The following is a 23,609-nucleotide window of genomic DNA, read 5'->3' as shown; positions in this document are numbered from 1 at the left end:
AGACCATAATGTAGATTCATGTTGATTTTCTTGATATGATACTGCGAAAGGATTTTCAACAGGTATAAATTTTTGGTGACTTTATCAGAGATATATATGTCAGTATGACATGCCCAATTTAGTTAATCATCGATAATCAATCCTAGAAATTTTACCTGGTCAACATACTCAATTTCATTTTCATCTAAGTAGACGGCCAAGTTATCAAAGTTCTTCTTGTTGCCATGGTTAAAAATCATGAAATTCGTTTTTTGATGGTTCACATTTACGTTATTAGTGTTTAAGTACTGGGTTATTTGATTAATTAAGATGTAAGTTTGGATTTCTAATTGTTCTTTTGTTTTTGCCCTACATATATTATTGTCATCGATCTGCATAGGTGATAGTTTGAGTCATGTTGTTCTTTGGTATGTCATTGATGTAATGGAAGAATAATAACGGACCAAGCATAGATCCTTGACGGACACCTATCTTTGACGATTTAAAACTGGAGTAAAATGTTTTGATAGATGTATTATCTATGTGCTGAATTTGAGTGAATACCCAGAAATTTCATAAAAGGAGACCTCATGTCTTTTCTAAAATCATTAGTACTTTATCTGCATTCTATGTTGGTGTTTTCTATTTCCTCAATGCTTGGATGCCACAAACATGCATTTTTCAAGATATGTTTCTATAAACATAAACATAAGAAAATAAATATGTTCGCAACAGAAAAAACGTTGTTTATATACAAATCAAAGCACACAAATAAACACTGTGCAGCTAGATATTTTTAGAAATTCATAAATTCACATTTTCAGAATTCAGAAACTCACAAATGTCCTGGTTCTCACTTATTTTTCCAACTAGGTTTCTGCTATCTTCTTTCAGCTTCACGGTGACTCCTAATCATGAAAATATTTGGGGCAAAGTGAAAAAGACTGGAAAGGCCTCCGGAATGATCGGAATGTTCCAGAGAAATGAGATTGACATGGCAGTTGCACATTTCTCCATAACAAGAAACAGGAAAAAAGTTGTGGATTACACTCATCCATTTCTTTTAGTAAGGTAAATGTTTTATGTAATGTAATTTCACTAAAATATTGTCTCTGCAAATTTGTAGTTGAGATTAGTTTAATGAATATCAGCCTTTATGGAAAACCTAAATCATCAAGAAGCAAGTTTTGTATACAAACACAGCAGAAAATGAATTCAAGTTTTAATACTTGATCAGACAGGGTTAGAGCTCACCTGCAAAATAATCTTAGCCCATCCATCCTGCTCATCCAAATATCCTGGAAACTGTGAAACAACAGAAAGACAAATTAAGGGCATGGGGAAGAATAAGGGAATTGGAAAGAGAATGGAAATAAGAGAGAAAAGGAAAAAAGAGTAGAACAGGGAAATAATCGGAGAGAGAAAAAGAAGGGGAAAAGAAAGAGAAAGAGTAAAAGGGAACAGGGGTGGCTCAAGATAAAATTTTCACCCGGGTAAGGTGAATTTTTGGGGCCCCCTTCATTTACCACCCTGCCCCCCTTTTTCTACCCTGGTCCTCCTACTTTCCACCTTCCTCCAATAAAAACATCATTATGTTACATATTTATGGTTTTAATGACGAAAAATACTAGCCTCACTTTGAAAATATTTTAAGGGTTACTGTTAAAGAACACGTTTATTGTAGGCATGTGTTGATTTAATACCTACATAATGACATCAAGATAACAGTAATCTCTTGGCTTAAATTGCTACATGATTTAGCTATCTGCTTAATGTTATGCAGAGTTACAGTACGTGGAACATGTGTTCAAGAAGAAATCGAGGATTTCAGCACAGAGTAGGAGTAAGAAGGGAGTAACACCTGTGATATGGAATTTGGCAGGTGCTGTGGAATTAGCGAACGTAGCAAATAATGGAGTGAGCAGAACAATGTTTTCAAAATTTGAAGATGTAAGAAACGTGCTATAGAAGAGGTACTGACTCCAAAAATTTTCAAGGACGAAATGAAAGGGTTCACGATTGGATGTACATTGCAATATCCTCCAATAACTGTAGATGTTGCGTTTGTGGATTCATTATTTGCACTGAATAATGGTACCAGTTTTCTGCAGATTGATGACTGTACCGAAGACAGAATTCTGATATTTGGACAGTTTTTTTTATGGACGGAACCTTTGAAAGTTGCCCAAGACAATTTAAACAACTGTACACGATACACGCTGATACAAGAAGTACTCAGGATACATCCTGTTGCTTCTGTATTGTACGCTTTATTGCCGGACAAGCCCAAAACATATGCCTCTTCAAATTGTTAAAAGAATGGGCACCTAAGAGAGATCCTGAAGTGATCAGGGTTGATTTCAAAGTAGGTGCAGCAATCATTGCCTTCAGACAGGTATGCAAATTCCACATCACCTGCCACTTTCAGCAAGGCAAGTGTACCTCCACCCTTATTGTCTGTACTTCAAGTCCACGAATTTTTTGTACGCATATTCCATGTCCATAACGTACACAACACCGTTTATGCAGCAGTAAGTCCAACTCCTTTTTAAAACAAATAGCCACACACCCAGTGGGGGCATATAGGAGGCATAAACAGTAGGTCCATTCCCGATTAGCCTTTCTCTGCATAAAGTGGACAAAATAATAAACTCAAACAACAAATAGAAATAATGTTTTAGAGCTAATCTACGGGAACGCTCCGGGCTGCCCCTGAAAGGGTGCCAAAAGAAAGAGTAAAATAACGGGAAAGAAAGAAAGGGGGAACAGAGAGGGAGAGAGAGAGAATCTCATGATCCTGAAAGCAGGCCACGTGCCACCCTTCAGCCCACCTGAACAAAGTTCTCTTTAAATGCCACTTGCATAGTGTCAATGCCATCTTTGTTATCTCAACGAAAGGGAAAAGAAATCCTTTTGAAGCAATAAACATACCTCACACATGTATGTTAAGGTCATATACTAGTATTTAAGTTCATAACATTTCTAGGTGTTAGAACAAAGTTCGCAAAATTTCCTGCAAGTATACTTCGCTACAACCAACCTAATCAGAACAGGACCTATCTATTCCAAGGTTCAGGTGTTAAACCAATACACTGTGAGCGAGAGTTTTTGTGCACAGACAGGTTCATGGGACGCATGCCTCATGAATCAAAGCCAGAAACTGACTTTCAAAATTAGCAACTGCAAATTGCAAAACACAACTGAAATTTTTAGTTTCTCACCTAACCCTATCCATCAAGTTACAATTTTAAGTGCTTCTGCAATTCTTATCCTTATAAACATGATGGAGACTTTGCCTGTAATTATTTTTAATGACCATGCTCTAGTACTACAAAAAAAACCTAGAAAACATACACTCCATTACTCATTTAACATGCATAAGAGAGAAATATTATGTACATGTAATGTTATGTAATTAAGGCATTGTAATATCCCAGAATTCAAACAAGACATCGTGTGCTGTATTGGTACAATATCAGATAGGTACACACTTTTTTTTATCAGTGAAAATTTCATTTTGAAACATCTTTAATAAAATCAATCAATCAATCAATCAATGATCATCATTTAGATTAAACATATTAAAATTTTTCAGATTTTGCAAACTTTGCATGCAGAATTAAATCTATTTTATTATTGTTGTATTATTTTATTTCTCAAAGGAAACGGTTCTACTTGCGGCAACCTGAGGCCGACGTTAGATGGGATGTTCTCCTGTTTCCATTTTCTACTCCACTTTGGATGAACTTATGCCTAACAATCGTTGGCATTTTTGCATGCCACTTGATTGCAAGCTATTTTAATTCGGAATGGCATCAAGATGAATATTTTTCATTTCCTTGGAGTTTCATCTGCATTCTTGGAATTTTCTCCTCTCAAGGTAAGTTTGAACACCATTAATACTTGCTATATTGGAACCTGTTTATAATGATGTTAAGCATAGGTGACTAATGAAATCTTGGATTGAAGGAAAAGAGGGAACAACAGATAAACAAGCTAATGGTTGTATTAACGCCACGTATTTACATGTTTATATAAAAAGGAAAGATTCTATTTAAGTATGTATTTTTATTTTGGTTCAAAATTTGGCAATACTCACATCACTCTGCTTTCGTAGTTCCAATCAGTTCCTCTGTAACTTTACATTCCATATGAGAAAGGAACAAATTCTAGTTTATAGATTGCCTCGAGGGCTGACAGATAATTGTCTACAGGGTGGCTCAATAAGTCACATAACACCCTCAGTACAAGGCCACTGCGGCATGGAATGTGAAAATGGCGATGACCAATCATTGCCTGGCCAAGGGGGAACCACATTGACGCCACCCACACGGTCGGCGGCCAGCTTGATGTCCGCCATCTTGAATTCAACTTCAGAATTTTAAATGGGAAGGGGGTCGTGCGACATATCAAAATGGGCTAGAATTTCACGAGAAATGCAATGGTGAAGGTTTTTTCGACGTATCTTTAACCAATAAAAAGTTATGACTGAATTCTTGTACCAATTTGCTCCTTTTCGAGGTGTTAGAAAAATGCCTTAAAATTTGTTTAGCGCATCGGCAATGCATCGAGATCAAAGTGACGTCTAGGGAGAGAAGTTCGCATGCCATTGCACACGATTTTAATCGGATACATCCACGAAGAGCTGCGCATTATAAATGGTTGTCGCGAACAATTTACAGTGTGACGCTTCCATTGAATTAAAAGTCCTTCACAGTGACAAGGCTAATGTGTATGTTCATAAGGAAGTTTATAAACAGAATGTGCGACCCTTGTCATCTGATAACTAACTTTGGACAGAAACAGGTTCATAACGTTCCCATAAGTGTTATGGTGTTCCTCCCTATTGAAAAAACTCTATAAAAAAGTACCTTCTTCCATAAGCAAGGATGAAAAAAAACTGTTTATTTAACAAATCCAAGTAGCCCTAAGCATTTAAGGTTCCGTTGATGGAAAATTGACTAACCAATCGTGTTCCACACAGCACGCCACACCATTAACTTACCAACACTAACCATTCAGCTTTGATCTGTCGAAAATGGGTTATCAGATAAAAAGCATCAAATATTCTGTTTATAAACTTCCTTATGAACATACACATTAGCCTTGTCACTGTGAAGGACTTTTAATTCAATGGAAGCGTCACACTGTAAATTGTTCGCGACAACCATTCATAATGCACAGCTCTTCATGGATGTATCTGATTAAAATCGTGTGCAATGGCATGCGAACTTCTCTCCCTAGACGTCACTTTGATCTCGATGCATTGCCGATGCGCTAAACAAATTTTAAGGCATTTTTCTAACACCTCGAAAAGGAGCAAATTGGTACAAGAATTCAGTCATAACTTTTTATTGGTTAAAGATACGTCGAAAAAACCTTCACCATTGCATTTCTCGTGAAATTCTAGCCCATTTTGATATGTCGCACGACCCCCTTCCCATTTAAAATTCTGAAGTTGAATTCAAGATGGCGGACATCAAGCTGGCCGCCGACCGTGCGGGTGGCGTCAATGTGGTTCCCCCTTGGCCAGGCAATGATTGGTCATCGCCATTTTCACATTCCATGCCGCAGTGGCCTTGTACTGAGGGTGTTATGTGACTTATTGAGCCACCCTGTATTATGATACTAATACAATGCAAAATAGAATAAAAGTTATTTTAAATGTGAAAACAGTTAGATGTTAGGTTTACTTTCAAAAGACAAGATATCAATGAGGGAATACAGTATTTAAAGTTGTTCAAAATATATTTTTTATGTTAGTGTGTAAGTATTCCACACTAATTTTAATTATGTACATCAATTTACCAAGATTTTCCCCTTGTGCATGAGAATATTAAATTACATGTCATGTTATCACAAAATTTATTTTTTTGACACAAAACTGGTGCAAAGTTAAAGAAACTCGAATTTTGCATTATTTCCAGGATAATAACGCTCCTCGAAAGTGCCACACGTCATTTTTGAGGACTCCATGAAAGGCCAAAATGTCAGAAAAGTATCGGCAAATAAACTCCAAACGATACTTTCCAATGCTGATACATTGGTATCGGTATTGGCTCAGCCCTAATATACATACATGAGCCAGTGAAATGTTAACTTCAGATATATATTCGTATGTTTAGCCAGAGAAGACATTAGAAAACGAAGCTGAGGCTGATATGTTTCAAGGAATAGAATTAACAGGGGCGGCGCGTGCCTTTTCAGTCAGGCAGGGCACATTTTTCTTTTGGGTGGGGAGGGGGGGGGGGCAGTTTACCTCTATATTCCTCTTTAAGGTTTTTGAGGGGAGTTCCTTGATATGGAGTAAGTAAATTGTTCGAACAATTTGGAATAATTAACATTCTGATCAAGATATCTCTCCAAAGAGCATTAAATACTCACTACGTAGGAATACGAAAAATCAGCAACGTATGGAACAAATTACATGAATAAAAAAAAAAACTCGAATATTGACGTCGGAACCCTATACGCTTGCAGGAACTAAACTTTGGGTAGATACTGGAATGATTAGGAAAATGTTACACTGCAGTTTCTCTTCCATTGTCAATGAATTGAAAGGCGTAGATATTAAAGTTTCTACATGATTCAATGTCATATTCACCAAGTATCCACTAATATCAATGACTAACTAGGAAGATGATGCAGCGTTAAGTTCAGTTACAACATTTTACATTGGCCATGTACCCCCAAAAAGTTCGTTTATACTTACGAAGATATTCTGCATGTCAAGTTGCTGGAACACAGACACAATTACAGAAATAAATAAACACGTACAGTAACTATAAAATCGCGAAAAACTAATTATTTCATAAGCGACCAATACGCACAGACGGAACGCAACGCAAACACACACACTAACTCAAATCCAAATCCGTATTACAATGGGAAGAAAGAAGGATCATTTTAAAAATACGAAGGACTAGTTTGTGCAATAAAAAATGTTGTCAACTTTTCAGGTCGCCGGAACAAGCGCGAAGAAAAGCATTCCAGGGATTTTTTTCAGTTGGAAACACTGAACGGTGAATGAGGCAAACATGAATGGGCAGGGCACCTCGTTCCCTGCCCAGAGACGGCTACGAATTTTGCGCTTTTCCATTGTGAGGGGATCGTCCCTTGCCGATGCTGTAAATGTTTGGATCAGTCAGTGACGTCACGTCTCCGGGGCAGAGGCAGAGCCGAGATTGAACTCTCTCCAACAGGACGGAGAAATATATTAACCTCGCACAGGGTGCATAGCCTGTAAGTCTGGTTGCAGCAACGTAGGGGTTGAGGGAAAAAACAAAAAAAAATATTTACGCGTATATACCGATCGTCTCTTCAGATGAACTTTTTATGTTAAAATTGTTGTGGGGCAGTGCCCTAGTTGCCCTTTATGTAGCATCGCCACTGAGAATTAATGCGATTTTTGTAATATAAGGGCTGTTCATTATATATGGAAACAAGACCTGTCACTTGTCACCTTCTTTATTGACATCCCTCATATTTCATAACTTGATCTTTTTACATAAAAGTGACATGATGTAATATATTGCTTCCTAAAAGATAAAGAACACATTTTCCCCAATATCAATGTAAACCTAATCACATTACTGCTTCATTAACCATGTTTTAAGGTCAGTCAAATTACATTTTATACTTGAAAGCAGTAATTTATTTTTTAACACATTTTGCATTTTGCTTTCAAGGATTTCCAGAGGATCCAAGATCAACATCATGTAAGATAATACTCCTTACAGCTTTGATATTCTCAATGGTAATGCACATTGCATATGAAAGCATGCTTCTATCGTATATTGCTATTCAGAGAATACATCTTCCTTTTGAATCTTTGGAAGACATGCTATTAAAGAAAACCTACCAACCACTTGTTGAAAGGGACTCGGCGACTCAAGATATGTTCCAGGTAAGATGTCCATTTTCTTGTTACAGTAGATTGCACTGAAGAAAGACACTGATAGATTTTTCAGAAGTTCAAGAATATTTTCATGTATTTGTTGCTTTCTGAATACTCTATGAAGGAATAAAGTGTTCTCAAAATCTGAAGCCAGGGTTCTGCTCCACTTAGACTGTTTTTGTGTTTAATTTTCAAATCTGCTAGTTGAAGAGAGAAGCAATCCTCTGTTCACGTTTGCCAGGCCTACTGCCAGCCACAATGCAATTAGGAAATCACATGTGTCGGGTGTCTGAAAAGAGTTGCAAGCTCTACTCTCTAGTTCGTCTATCTTATAGTAAATAATGAATACCACCTTGCTTACTTCCATTAACGGTAGGGAAGATCAGGGAGAAAACCGTAGCTTTGGAGTGACTTTTACTTTCATTTTTCTTTCTCTTATTTTAAAAATAGGCTAATTCAACAAACGTCTACGGACCTTGCTACAAACTTGCAACGCCTAACACAAATACAGTTGACATGCATGAAACACCACTGTTTACAGTGGTAAAAGAAAATTACAATTCCTAGACAAATATTACAGTGAAAAACGTGTTGTGTGCTTTAATTAAATCTAACAGTTATGGACGCAGTTGCAATTCAGTTTCATGCTTGAGCAATGCCGTTCATTAAGCGATGTATATAGGAGGCCCAGGGAGAGCCACCTTCTACACTGGTTTGGGTCGCTTTTGAAACTAAAAGTGCAGTACCTATTAGCACATTTGAGCATAAAGTGGACTAAAAATTGTATAAAGTGAGAGGAGGGTACCTTAATATAATGAGAATTTGTACTTTCCTAGTTTTGCATCGCTGTTCTGCCACTGGTTTCGTCCTAATTCTGAACAGTCCTAATTGCAAACACTTGCTGTCTGAACAGGAATAACACTATATTACCTCGAAGGACTGTGTTCTAATTTCGAACAGCCGGACCCCGTGGCCGAGTATTTAGCACATCGCGCTGGGACGCCAAGGGTCCTGGGTTTGAATCCCCTTGGGCTTGGTTGTTTGTGAATGTCCGTTCATCAATTCCATCATCTCATCCCCATCTTCGCAAATTAGCCAAGAGGAACAAAACGCGAAGTAAAATAAACTAAATCAATCAATCAATCTAATTGTGAACACATTTTTCTCCCTTTGGACCTGCAACTTTTCACACTTCCTGTATCTTTTTAACAAATGTTTTAAAGGGTCTCAGTTCCACAGTTGAGACTGGTCAGTGCCTTGTGGGTTACAGTTGGAACATAGAAACTTCAGCATTATTAAAGTTGTCGTCGAAATATATATAATTTAATAACAAAAGTGCAGCCTATTTTTTAATGTAGACCATACTGGAGAATTCTTAACTGAAATGAGCTTCAATTAATAATGCAATTATTAACTTTAACTAAATTTCAAAATATATGTCACTGTTCTTAAAAATTAGGAATATCACCAGCCTTCTTCTACTTGTTAGTGCTCCTCGCAATCCTTTTGTCCAATAAAACATATTTCTTCTTCCACTTTACACCTTCAAGGTTCATTTTCATCAAATAATCATGTCATTAGATTTTTCGGTTTCGGCCGTAAAGTTTTTTTTATGAGGTCTTCCTTCCACTCCGGATGTGGCGTAAGTAGCTCAATTTGATTTTATGGTTCTATTCTTCCACTGTATTACTGGTTTGATGCCTCCTCTTGAAGCATTGTCAATCAATTAATGGAGCTTGCTCCGAGTTCCGAGGTGGTGGGTTCATCCTATCTGAACAGTGTGTGTAATCGTGCGATAGAAGGTATTTTGAAGCAATCTTTCGGTTCGTTCTTTTGCAGAAAAAAGTGAAATTGTAGCGAAAGGGAGGCCAAAGCCTATTTTGAACGATTTAAAAACCAAATCGTCTGCTGGATATGACCGACATTTCAATGTTTCGTGGTATAACGACTATCCGTGGTTATGTGGATGTGCGCAGTTGTCGAAACTTTTTTGTTGGCTATGTACTCTATTTTCGGGTGAAAAAAGTGTGGAATTTAGGTGTGGATAACATGGACCATGACGCACCCAAAAATTCAAATTCAAATGAAAAACTTCACTTTATGACAGCATCATAGAACTTTTTTGATTTGATTTGATTGATTTTGCTTCGCTTGTGCCACTTTTGGCTAATTTGCGAAGATGGGGATGAGTGATGATATGATGAAATTGATGAATAGACATCACAAACGTCCATGCCCAAGCCAGGTTTCGAACCCGGGACCCCAGCATCATATAACTATTTTCAAAGAAGAGTCGTCGGATCGATCTGCTCTATAAGTAGCCTTCGATGTTTCTGTAAGTATCAAATTACGTATTATTGTGTAAACAACCAATGTTTGCGATTTCACTTCAGTCCTTATGTCAATATTTTTTTTCCTGATTAATACCTTTACCAAAATCTTGTATTGAATTGCAGACGTACCAGATTAATAGTATATGAACTACTTGGAAGACATTGTTGGGGGGGGGAGGGCATGAGGTGGGGAGGCACCCAAGTCTCCCTTAAATGTCCTACTGATAACCGGTAACACTTTTAAAAATACCACGCCACGCCACTGGTGTACGAATACAATACCATACTCTTGAACTGAATTCCAACATTTCATCAACATATTGCTGCAGATCATTTGGTAAAAATTATAGAAAATACAAATAATTTTGAACCTTCATGTGGCATATTTCATTATTTTTTCATATGCATTTTGTTGCTGCATATGCTTAATATTGCATACTAGCACAACCATTTTTTATTGTATGTCATACACCATATAATTTTTCTATTTTTCATTAGGAACTTACAAGCATAAAAGAAAACAATTTATTCCATACATTAGAAGAGGCAATGGAAAAAGCTTGCCTGGGAAAATATGCATTTGTCAATAATTATGAAGTCATGGTTGTAGCTAAGAAGACTGCTCCATGTCAGCTGGTAGATGTAAAGCAAAACTATCTGAAGACTCAAAAAGCATTTCCTGTGAGGAAGAAATTCCCATACACGGAATTGTTCGACTATTAGTAAGTATTTCAAACAATGCACCTGATATTGAATGAGAAATGCTGTATGAAGAAGACCTTGAATAATTCGTTCATTTCATTCTTGTAATTATCTGACTGGAATGGGCTTTATGTTGAAACATGAGCATCGGCAGAAATTTTTGTAAAGGATATCCAACTATTAGTAAAAACTTGAATAGTAAAAATAATAAGTATTACGGTTAAGATTAATAAAATAAACCATATTTCTTCCAATTTAATATTATTATTATTATTTTCTACTTAATGCACCAGAGGAGTGAATGTTCAGCAAAATTGTTTCTCATTATGCCTTCGTTTCCAGGAGGGGTTGACAGGAGGGTGGGATTCGAACCCCCTCCCGATCCCCATGCTTGGAAAAAGAATTAGCCTAATTTGAAACTTAGCTACTTTAAAACATCACGGTGCATCAGTGGCTTATTCTGAAAATTTGATCTGGCTTACCACAACAATTCTTATTTATTGTACATATTTTTACACCCCATCTAGATTAAATAAAAGTAATAGAAATAAGACACCAATGCAGGCGTCCAAGTAAAATAAAAGAGAAGTTCGTCAACTTCAAATTTTCCTAGTATTTCTAAATTTTTCATGAAATCTCCCTTTTTACGTAAAATTGTACCTGGATTTCCCTACACCAACGGCAATTTCCCTTCATGTAGCAACACTGCCACTGCCAAGTGCAGCACAGAGAGCAAGAAGGAAAAAGTAGTGTTATCCCGACAATGCTGTTTGCAGGCTGCGTGTTTTTAAATAGCCATTCGCCCTCCCTGTGTACAATCGGGGAGGAAACCCGGTCATGAGCAGAGTGCAATGTAGAACGATCAGTGGTGTATGCAAACCAGTCTTTAAATTCTTTATAAGTTAATTCATTTCTAGTTTAGAAGCTTATTTTAATAGTGTGTATAATATATAATGAGCAGTTACCCATATATAAGAGCTAAATGTATAAAAATACATGAAAAAGTTAGTTACTGGCAATAAGTGCGGTAACATGGTGAGAACGCCACTGAGGTATACATGAATTATACATATGCATTCACAACAACAATGCCTAAGAGAATGGCAAAACGTTAGACTCAATTAGACTACATACTATTTTATAGATATACCAAATTGATGAAATTACTGGAAGTGCCACTTTGTCTGTCACATCCCTACTACATAGACTCTCCATTACATCCCTAAGCATCATGGGTGCCCATCCCTCCCCCCTAAGGCCAATGGTGCATCCCTTCAAAATCCTGCCACGTCCCCTTCAAATCACATCATGCATCCCACCCAAATCATATCACTTGTGCCCTCAAACCATGTCGTAATCCCCACAAAGCATTTATAGGTAATTACGACAGCGTGTCTACCGAAAGTAACTTTTTCCTTAGCTTTGCTGAACCCATAAACAGGGGACCCATCGCTGAAGACCACACATAAAATCGTTCATCATAATCCCCCCAAAATAGTTTGGATGAATACGTAATAATTTATGTCTATTTGAATGAAATACCTTGTTAAACTCTCGATATTTTTAAATTGTTTGATTTTCGAAAAAACTTAAAGCTAGCACATTGATTGGTTAAATGTAGTAAATTAAATTATGTAAATATGCATATAAATAGTGTTCGTGAGTGGGTTTATAAAACTCACAATTTGAGTATTTAACACAAATTGTTACACAACTTAAGATAGAAAGATAGAAAATTCAACCTTGGCAAACCAAATAACATGGTGCAGCCATATGACTGGTTCAATTATTGTTTCACGAGACATTACAGAACCCTATACAGAAATTCTTAAGCTCAGGTCAATAATATAATACAGTTCCTCGTTCAAAGAACTCACCCCCACACCCCATTTTTTGTTCCAAATGACGCACCTGCTTTAAATTAAACAGTATACCATCACTGAGCATTATATCTTAAGTAGTGATGTCATTAATGAATATCAAGAATATCACTTATGCCTTTTTATGCAGCTATAGTTTAAATCTTCTATCTATCAAGAGCTTCCTTCTCCCCCTTGAAATTTAATACTCAATACTACCACCAAAATTTCCATACCAATTTTAGACTTACTGTGGATATTGCCTCTTCCAAAAATTTAATTCTGTCTCTACACCAGAATTTCTGCAACAGTCAAAGACAATAGTAATACACAAGAATTGGATACCCCCTCAATTTAATGCTCAATCCCCCTCTAACTAAAATACCGCCATAATCTAAGACCTAAAGTTCGATACTGTCTCCCCAGGGTGTCATTCAGAATCCCCCTGTCAATTAAGACCTAATATGTAAGAGTTGGATATCCCCCTTCGTTAATACCCTTAAACACTTTCATTTCTTCATCTAATGGATTAAATATGGTGTATTAAGGTGTAAAATTTTTACATGTGTTTTAGAAAAATATATAAATGTTGAATTTTATATTATTTCAAGGGAAAAAATTCCCCCAAAACATCTCGATGTCGCAACCTGCACCATGCTAAGCAGTGTATTAATCACATAGACCTATTTTAGTTTATTTGTTTCATAACACTATATACACTATATGGTTCAACAGCTCTCTGAGGGCCAAGACCTATCAAGTGGAGCCGGCCCCTGTGGCGAAGTGGTTAGCACATCGCGCTCCGATTCCAGGGGTCCCAGGTTCGAATCCTCGCCTGAGCATGGATGTTCGTGAGTGTGTCAATTTCATCATATCATCACTCATCCCCATCTTTGCAAATTAACCCAAAGTGGCACAAAAGGCGAAGTAAAATAAAGCAAATCCAATCAAATTTATCAAATGGCTTTTCATTGCTTGGGTGGTGAGCACGTAAAAGTCTCATTGCCATCGTTTTCTGGCTTTTGATATAGTCAGGTCAGCTACCGTTGCTTCCAAGTGCCCCCACACTCATTGTCCCCATGATTTGGGTCAACATGGCAATTTTGCAAGTTCCTTCCAGGAATCAAACCATTGATCATTTGTAGTACCAAATGCATGAGTGTCTAACACCTGGTGGAAACTCTTATTTATTTGTTTGTTTATGGTGATTTAGTCCCGCACTGTGACCATGTGGTCTAAGGCAGTGGTTTCCAACTTCAAAAGGTCCGAGGGCCAAAATTATATCCAGCAGTTGATTGGCGGGTCGCATTTTTTTGTGGGGAGGGGATTAAAAATTACAAAAATTGTAAGTACTGAACTGAAAATATAGTACTTTCGCATGACGTAAATTTCGAAAATGAGGCAGGCTCAGGCGTACCTCAAGGTTCTAATCTTGGTCCCTTGTTGTATTTGATATTAATTAATGACCTACCAAAGCAGCTTAGAAATTCCGAGAAACTCTTATTCTCTGACGATTTAAAATTCTATAGGAGCATTCACAATGAAGAAGATTCCATTAAATTACAAGAGGATATCGAAAATCTCAACGCATGGTGTAAAGCAAATAAAGTTAATCTTAACCATAAGAAATGCAGGGCCGTAACATTTACCCGATTGAAATCCCCAATACACTATAACTACGAAATAGCGGACACACAAATAGACAGGGCAAACTCAATAACAGATCTTGCCGTAGTGTTCGATGATAAATTATCGTTTCAGTCACATATCACAAAGACTGTTAATGACGCCCATAGAAAACTGGGGTTCATTATGAGAACTGCAAAAGAATTCAATGAAAATAGAGCGTTGTTATCATTATTTAACCTATATGTTAGGCCCAAATTAGAATACGCATCTATAGTGTGGAGTCCACAAACCAGTAAACAAATAGATCTTATTGAAAAAGTTCAAAATAAGTTCACTCGCTATATAGTTTTTAGGATAGATGGTGCATATCCAAAGATGACACCTTATAACGAATTGCTAATTAAATTACACATTACCTCCCTTGCAAACAGAAGAACCATACATCAGCTCCTTTTTCTTTTCAAACTTCTTAACGACAAATTGGATTCTTCCTCTCTGCTTTCAAAAATAGCTTTCTATGTCCCCCATCCAAAGTTGCGATCAAGAAAGCAACTCTTTGCAATTTCCCGCACCCGTACAAAATCCGCAGAAATGGCTCCCCTGCGAAGAATGTGTAGCTTGTATAATGAATGGTTAGAAAGGGGCATGCAGTTGGACATATATGCTAAATTTTCTGAGTATAAACGCTATTTAATGGACAACATTCTTGCTTAATTTTTTAATTTTCATTATTTTTTTATTATTATTATTACTATTATTATTATTGTTACTTTCTTAATGTGTATATATATACCCGTACATATATGAATGTAATTGTATAAGGTTTGATTCATTTTTTTTATCCACGGTAATGTTTAAGGACGATATATATAACCCCTATATGTATTTTTTTTAATATCTGAAATGTGTATAAATATTATTTTGATGTGTATAAATCCTATGTAAGACATTTACTGTGCACTGTAAAAGGGCAGATGCCTGTTGTGCGCAGGATAATAAATAAATAAATAAATATAAACAATGGAATCACAAATCAAAATTTTATAATTACAATTTGCTTCACAAAAACCCAATACTTATGTATGAATTGAAAGAAGTTAAAAATACACCATACAAATAAGAAACCTTCATAGTAAGTGTTCAATGTGAAAATAGAGGCCGATCTGCTTCTTTTATTAAAGTTGGAATGTCCACTTGAATTTCTGTATTTGAAAGTCACAGAAGGTGAAGCAGTGAAGAATCTGCCAGTCTGCTTCTGTAGCGGTTCTTGACGAACTTCATTGAAGAAAAAGCACTTTCACACGTGTATGTGCTGCCGAACATCGATGTCACTCTTTGATCGAATCAATTCTACCTGTGATATTGTCTTTCTTCACAGAGCTTCCGTTCCTTCAGTGAAAATAAAACGTATTTTATTAAAAATACATAAAATTAATCTATTTTGCAAACTGGCTTCGAGGGCCGCAAAAAAAAAAAAAGGTATGCGGCCTGCGGGCCGCCAGTTGGAAACCCCTGGTATAAGGCATCAGGCTTTGGGCTAGGGCCCAACGAAAAAAAAAGACACTTCAACTTCAGAATCCTGTTTATTGTTTCATGTTGTGCAGTCGTATTAATGTAATCTTCTTATCTTCCCAGTTTGGATATAATGGCGGAATCTGGAATATTTGTACAACTGAAGAACAAATGGGTCCCAACGCATGTAGAAGAACCATGCCATGCCCACAATACCAAAGAAGCTGTGAGATTGGATCAGCTTTTGCTTGCCCATTCAGTGCTGCTCTGCGGAATTGTGATTTCAATCTTAATTCTTCTATTTGAAATAACTACGCACAAAATTAAGAAAAAACTATGCGTGTTAAGACGAAAAATCTTTTTGACGTAAACAAAATGTATGTCATGTGTGAATACAAGGACAATGTTAACTCAGCAGGACGGGCAAAAATTAATGTGTTTGTGATTAACATCCACATCTATACACCAGAAGGCTTATTCTGCTGCAGTTCTTGCACTTAGTGGTCAGTCTGTTACAGCAAATGTTGTTGCTAAATGTATGTTTCGTGCAAATATGACAACTAGAACTCAGAAGTTGATGAAAAACCACCCTTTTTCTCCTGAGCCTTGGAAACAATGCTAACCCTGATATCAGTTCATTTCCCGTAAGTTATAACCAGAAAATATTGTTTTCATTTTGCATTTTTCAACCTTTTTGCCTTTTACTACATATTTAAGTGTTTTTTGCCGTCTTTATTGCATTTTTTTGTTTTCGAGGTTTATTTTTCTTGTTCCCTGTTGTTTCATGAAGCAAATGAGGGATTGAAATACTCGCTTGTGGGATCAGGTTATTTCTTCAGTTTCTCTAATAAGAAAGCTCAACGATTGCGTTCATAACATTTTCAGAAGTGTTAGAAAAACTATGTTTAAATGTATATATAGATAGATTTTGGTGATAATAAGGATGACATTTGACAAATCTGTTTTCTATATTAAATTTCGAGATGGGACCGTCTTCTAAAATTCGAAGCGAGAATGAGACCCTAGGTCATTCGAGAGTTGTCGAAATTAGACTGAGATGAATCTCTGCAAAATAAGAAGGAGACAATGCCTTATATCCAAGACACTCGATCTTTTTCGAAACTTTGGTATCTGAAAAATTCACTTAAAATAAATTAGCATTACCTAGCAACTTATTCAGATGCACCAAGCGGATGTCTGTTGATGTTTCTAAATAAGTCGTATATTTCCTTTATTGGAATTGAAATTGTGAGCCTGTGCTACCTCGTTTCGTATATTCAGAATAAAATCCCATACTTAGAGGGTTCGCAACATCGAAATAAGTTATTTTCTGCAAAAAATTTGTATGTTTGTTTCCTCTAAAAAAATATATCTCTGATATTTCATTGCTTACCTACTAAACAAATACACTGACTGACAAAAAAAGTGAAGCACCCAGAAGGAGTGGTCGAAGGTTACCCCATTTTGGTATACATGCATACCATTGATGTGTGAGTAAATGATTAGATGTACAAGGATCTGTAATGTGTAGAACGCCCACCAGAGTGCATTTGTGACATCACCTCCTGTTGCTGATAAGGTGGGACCAGTCATCTGCTGTGAGTCAGACAGTGCAGCACGAAGTTCAGACAGGAAAACTAAGCAATGGCGATGCCTCGCAGATGCGTTAGACAGCCGATCCAGCAATTGACAGCATTTGACAAAGGCCGCATTGTGGGACTCCATGAGGCGTGTTGTTCGTATCGGGCAATTGCCAGGCATGTGGGCCATTCAGATGTCACAGTGGCCCGATGTTGGAATCAATGGGTACATGAGGGCACCCATGCACGTCGTGCAGGTTCAGGTCGACCAATAAACACCATTCCAAGGGAGGACCGTCGTATGGCGCTCCAAGCAGTGCAGGATCCCACAACTTCGGCACCCGTCATCCGAGAACATGTACTGGACACTCTACAACATCCTGTGAGTTCCCGCACAGTATCTCGACGACTCGCATCCGCCGGATTCGGGTCCTACCACCCCATGCGCCGGTTGCCGTTGACACCACAACACCGACGCCTGCGGTTGGTGTGGTGCCGTGCTGGGGAGGCATGGACATAGGACGAATGGCGTCGCATTATGTTCAGTGATGAGTCCCGCTTCTCCATGACCTCCGATGACCATTGTGTGCGGGTGTGGCGGCGTCGAGGGCAGAGGGCACATCCTACGTACATTGTGGAGAGACACACAGGTGTGACCCCTGGCATCATGGTGTGGGGAGCCATTGGATATGCGTTCAGGTCACCTCTAATAGTGCTTCGGCAGACTTTGATGGCACAGCGATACGTCACAGACATTCTGCGTCCACACGTCCTACCCCTTATGGCACAGCACCCTGGGACAGTGTTCCAACAAGATAATGCACGCCCACACACAGCCCATGTGTCTATGGACTGCCTAGAGCATGTTGAGGTCCTCCCGTGGCCAGCACGATCCCCGGACCTCTCCATCATTGAACATGTGTGGGATGACATTGGACGGGGACTCCGTCCTAGTGCCAACCTGCGGGATCTGGAGGGACAGCTGCAACACCTGTGGACGAACGTGTCTCAGGAGAGGATCCAAAGGCTGTTTGACACTATTCCGATCCGCATAAGGGCATGCATTGCAGCCAGAGGGGGTGCGACACCCTACTGACCTGGCGCCACCATTCCACCTGTAACTGCCAACGGCCTTGACTCTTGCATCCTATATTGTAATCAGTTCAATAAAGGTACATGGACTTTCAGCATATGTAGTTTCATTCACGTCCAACCACTCCTTCTGGGTGCTTAACTTTTTTTGTCAGCCAGTGTATATCCTATACATCGATTTTCCTTCAAAATTGAAAACAAAAAGTCAATTTTGACCCTAAATTTCAGCAATTTGCATTAGATGTGGTGAAAAAAAATACTGAACATAAAACGTAGCCTCAAATATACTGAAAACAATGTTTTTTATCCCAGATTTCTATAATTTTTCTTAGCTAAGTTATCATACTTATCGCAACTGTCTGCAAAGGCCAAAAATGTCGCAAGTCATGAAACAAAAATTGCCGCCATTTTCAAACGAAGTCTAGTTTTAGAAAAATAATGTTTGTTATGAACTACCCTTGTACGTACAGGGGTTACAACGACAAACAAATGAAAAATTTTAAAAATGGTCGAGCGACCAGTGCTGGACCATTTAGTACGGATTGACAATGAAATTTTACGCAATGTCCACAAAACGTAGTTTTTTTTTGTCAGATGGAGTAAACAAAACAAATTTCATTCTTTGTAGAGAAAGAGCATGTCTTTGCAATGATTTTCAACATAAAAAACTTCTGGTTCCATCAAGTCCACATGCTGAAAATTCAGGTTTTCGCAACCTAGTTTCCCACCACAAAAATTAGGCTACAATGCCATTATTCGTCTTTCTATAGGCTTATGTAAAAAAAATTGAGTGCTGATGTATTTTTTTCTGAAATCCTCATTATTTAATTTAACTTTGTGTAAAATTTCAAAGAGATCTGATCATTGGTTAAGGAGGGGGAAAAATGTAAGTAAGGGTATCTTGTGTCGAGGGTATTAAGAGTGACAGACAACACTGATTTAATGACATTTCAAAGTGCTGTAAAATGAAAACCGTTTTATAGTGAAAAAAAATAGCGGCTTTCTTTTAACCATAAGGGAAGGCTGTATACCAAATTTCATCGAAATCGGAGATAGTGGGTGACTAGTTTCTTGCCTTGATTTGATGTGGAATGACCAAAGAAGAAAATTTGTATTCGGCATGCTCCTGGATCCACCACAATAGACCAAAGTGAACGAAAAAATATATGTAGTGGTATACCAAGTTGCATTGAATGAAAATAGACTGATACTTCCTGAGGAAAAAAAAATATATAATGTATAAGAGTGTCAGTGGGGGGGGGGGGGAATTCCAAAATTTCACTTCTAGCATCAGCCCTGTGGATGCTGATTGAACCAAATTTGCAGGGAAGCATTTTCCCTGGCCTCTTAATTACCGTACTTGTTCTTATTATTACATATACAAGTGAAATTTATCAGCAAAAGACACTGGTTGAAGAGTTGTAACCCATTTTTAAGATATATCCCATATTATTCACAAAAGAAAGAAACCCTGTCATTTTCAATTTTGCACTTGTTAATAATAGTAACAATGAATATATTGTTTTGAAATTTGAGAATGTCATACCTTCATATGTATACAAAATAAGAAGAAAAAAGGCAGAACTGAAATATCATGTGTAGTTTTAAGGGAATGTTGCGTTAATTGCTCACACGTGGAGGTGCTAAATACAGTGGAACCTCAATTTTATGTTTTTCAGGGGACCAGGCTGGAAAAACTTAATATGCAGGAAAGTGCAAAATTTTCAAAATGATCTGTGTTGGGACCATCACGATTGAATGCATAATGTGTCACCAGTCATTTCCCTCTGAAAAGGTCCTTTCCTAAATGGAGCTTGACCAATTAAGTGAAAGGTTACAACATAGTCAAAGGCTATGACAACCTTCCAAATCAGCAATACCTCTGATATGCAGACTATGCAGCTCTCATGCAGGGCTGTGCGATATTCATTTTTCGGAAATTGCTTTTTTTTTTAAAAAAAAAATGGAGACTTTCTATACTTTAGCATGCTATAACATTTAAGCATATATTTCATAGATGTGCATTTTAAAGGCAGGTGCTTGATATATTATTTTTTTCCTCCGAAAATAACAAAATAAAAAAGGGGGGCCCATATTTAGACCTTTCCCTCTATTGTTGATATTCGATATATAACTCGATATCCATAAGGTTCCATGAGAGTAGAGCTGTGCGATATATCAACTTAGAAGGTGAATGTTGAGAGATTGCGTCTGATTAACATGGAACTGTTTTTTTTAATTTTAATTGCTTTTTGTGATAATGACACTAACAGACGACAATTTTGAAATACATCATTTTACCATTTTTTGACCAATTAAGTGAAAGGTTACAACATAGTCAAAAATTTGGAAACATAAAATCGGGTTTCCACTGTATAGCTACCTCAGTGGAATATTGACTGTGGTAACATAGCTATCGCTCATTGACTAAAGGTTAATGTAATGGACGTGCTCCAAACTGATGCCTAGGGTGTCTACTACAGGTAGTCTTTTCCTGGCCTTTCCTCATCTTCTGTCCTTGTTTCCCGTGGAGCTTGTCACATCATTCTGGTACAAAACATTGCATTAATTTCCAAAGGTTTGTTTCCAGATGGCAAGTGTCACCAGTCATTTCCCTCTGAAAACGTCCTTGGAAGAAGAACTTTCTTAAATTGGTCAAGTTGCGGCAAGAAAAACTTAACTGAACTTACCTGAAAGATTGTTGCCCCTCCAAACAATACGTTACTAAGTTGGGTTAGAGGACAACTAAGGTCGAACAAAGATACAATTGTCGACTGTTTTTTCTAATGCAATCAGTGAGTAGCAGTACCGGATCTACAAGCCGCAAAATCCCGCCGTGCGGGGGCGGGGGGGGGGAGACAAGTAAGCCTTTAGGGGGCCCTCAGCCATTGACATAGTAGAGGGTTCGTATATGCGTATGTAAAAATAAACGTAGTTACTCAGGGGTACAGAAACAAATACAATATATATAGGTAAATGTAAAGTTTTCTGTGCATATAACGGCGTGCCATTTAGTGTATGTGGGGTTCGGGCCCAACATATTTTCGACGTCGGACATCTTGGAGGTGATGTGATCAGCACCACGCTCTGGTCGCCTTTACCCCCCCCCCCCGCCCACCGGGTAGACCTACCATTTGATTTCAGGCTGGGTGGGCCCTGGAGTCACTTTAAACGGGGACAAACCTGGAAAAATTCCTTAGATCTCCCACCCCGGTCTCCCAGGCTAGAATTTCACGAGAAATACAGTGATGAAGGTTTCTTCAAATTACGTCACAACGGGCGAAACCGGAGGTGCCAGGAGGGCCACGGTACCTCCAGTTCTCGTTTGCGCCCCCCCCCCATATAGGAGGCCCAATCATGGACGTCCGCAGGATTTTTTTCCAGGAGGGGCAAGCAAGGCAATTTTTCCAGGTGGAGCAAAGGAGGCATATTTTCCCCCATATAATAGTGATGCCCCCTCAAAAACACTATTTCTGTCTAAAATGATCATGTTTCTTCAATGAATTTATAATATCTAACACAAATTACTGTGACTGACATCCATGGGCCCGATATATATAGCTTGTGCGTTTACTATTTCAGTATTTCCTTTTTGAAACCGACAATGAATTAAGGAAAACGCTTGGTAAATTATGAATGGTGTGTTATGACTGGGTGGACAGTTCGGATGACAAAAATCGACCTCGTCAGGATGGAAGTTTTATCTTGGGCCTTCCTTTTTTTTGTAAATATGTGTGACTATATTAAACTCCTATGAAGGATGTAAGAATAAGTATTATAACCCTGAAAATGATAACCAAATTCTCAGTAAAAAGTTACATGTAAAGCATTAACTTGTATAATTACATAATCACTGATTATTTTGTCCAGCTAATAAAGTTCGATGTACCCTGATATTTATGTTTTGTTGCAAAAGCTGGTTATTGTAATTACAATTCCTCAGAGGTTAACTCAAGTGTATTAGGTTCCAACAAAAGTAAATAAATAAATAATAAAACAAGCAACTTTGCCCCCTCCCCCCGCAAACAGAATGAAATCAGTACTTATACTTTACTTAGATTTGTCCCCCTACCTCTAAAGAAATCGGCGCCTATGCACATCACCATGCACGTCCGGAAGGGGGAAGGAGGGGCCACGCCCCCGCTCCCAGGAAAATGAATGTCCACCTAAAAATTACATATTTCACACAATTTCATTTCAGTCACAGTAATTTATGTTAATTATTAAAAGTACGTTGAAGGAGGATGATAATTTCAGACTTAAGCAGCGTTTTTTTTACAGGGGGCATAACTATTATGGGGAAAAATATGTTTTCTTGACCCACCAGGAAAAACATTTCCTTGCTTGCCCCTCCCTGGAAAAAATCCTGCCGACGTCCATGCACATCACTCCTATCCCATTTGAAAATTTTGAGTTCAATTCAATATGGCGGACGTTCCTCATCAGTTGCGGCCGGCGGCAAGTGTGATGGGTAGTGCCAACGTGATCAAGAAATCGAAAAAAAACCCTCTGCAATGTCCCCGCCCCCTCCTTGAGGTTGCCCCACTGGCCAAGATGTTTATCCTCGTTTGGTAACATGGAAAACAGTGTGTGTTTAAGTAATAACACACTAATACGATTCATCTTCACTCACTAACCTATCTTTATACACTACAGGACACTTCACTAAAAACACAATTACAAGAGGAAGGGAAAACAAATCTTCTCACCTTCTCCTCCTCCATGCATACGTATTCCAACTGGATGTTGAAAATATTCTAGACATTTGATGTAAAAAGAAATTGTCGAAATGCCAAAGGAAACTCGCATCACCATAGGATTTTTTACTTTTATATTTTTAAAAAGTCTGGATGGCCCTCTAGGCGCATCTATCTATTATCAAAATGATCATTTAACTTTGGAAAAATACTAGGTTCGTTTCTCCAAAAGTTGGGAGAAAAGTAGATAGTACCTTTTCCACGAATTACTTCCCCAACGGGTCTTACAAATCCGTCGTATTTAGCGACTTATCTCTAAAGATGGCAAC

At 37.9% G+C, this 23,609-nt stretch overlaps 1 protein-coding gene across 1 annotated transcript; it reads left to right on the top strand.

Moving 5' to 3' along the window:
- The first annotated feature begins 3,783 nt into the window (after nt 1–3,783).
- On the top strand, nt 3,784–17,601 carry LOC145990422 (uncharacterized). The gene is made up of 5 exons (XM_083126116.1): nt 3,784–3,859; nt 7,668–7,885; nt 10,708–10,931; nt 16,035–16,137; nt 17,443–17,601. Exons 2-5 carry the CDS (start codon nt 7,733–7,735, stop codon nt 17,599–17,601), a joined length of 639 nt encoding a protein of 212 aa, XP_082982242.1. The 5' UTR covers nt 3,784–3,859; nt 7,668–7,732.
- Nucleotides 17,602–23,609: the final 6,008 nt, after the last annotated feature.

Source organism: Lepisma saccharinum, chromosome 7 (assembly GCF_977018435.1).
Source record: "Lepisma saccharinum chromosome 7, izLepSacc3.1, whole genome shotgun sequence".
NCBI classification, from domain to species: Eukaryota; Metazoa; Arthropoda; class Insecta; order Zygentoma; family Lepismatidae; genus Lepisma; species Lepisma saccharinum.
Note: the sequence above shows the minus strand (reverse complement) of the source record. Positions and strands in the feature narration are given on the sequence as shown.

Excerpts from the sequence above, each read along its gene's own strand:
- LOC145990422 (XM_083126116.1), top strand. The coding sequence starts at position 7,733 with ATGGTAATGCACATTGCATATGAAAGCATGCTTCTATCGTATATTGCT. Across the intron at positions 10,932-16,034 it reads ACGGAATTGTTCGACTATTA|TTTGGATATAATGGCGGAAT; the intron begins GTAAGTATTTCA and ends TTATCTTCCCAG. Across the intron at positions 16,138-17,442 it reads CCCACAATACCAAAGAAGCT|AACGCCCACCAGAGTGCATT; the intron begins GTGAGATTGGAT and ends TGTAATGTGTAG.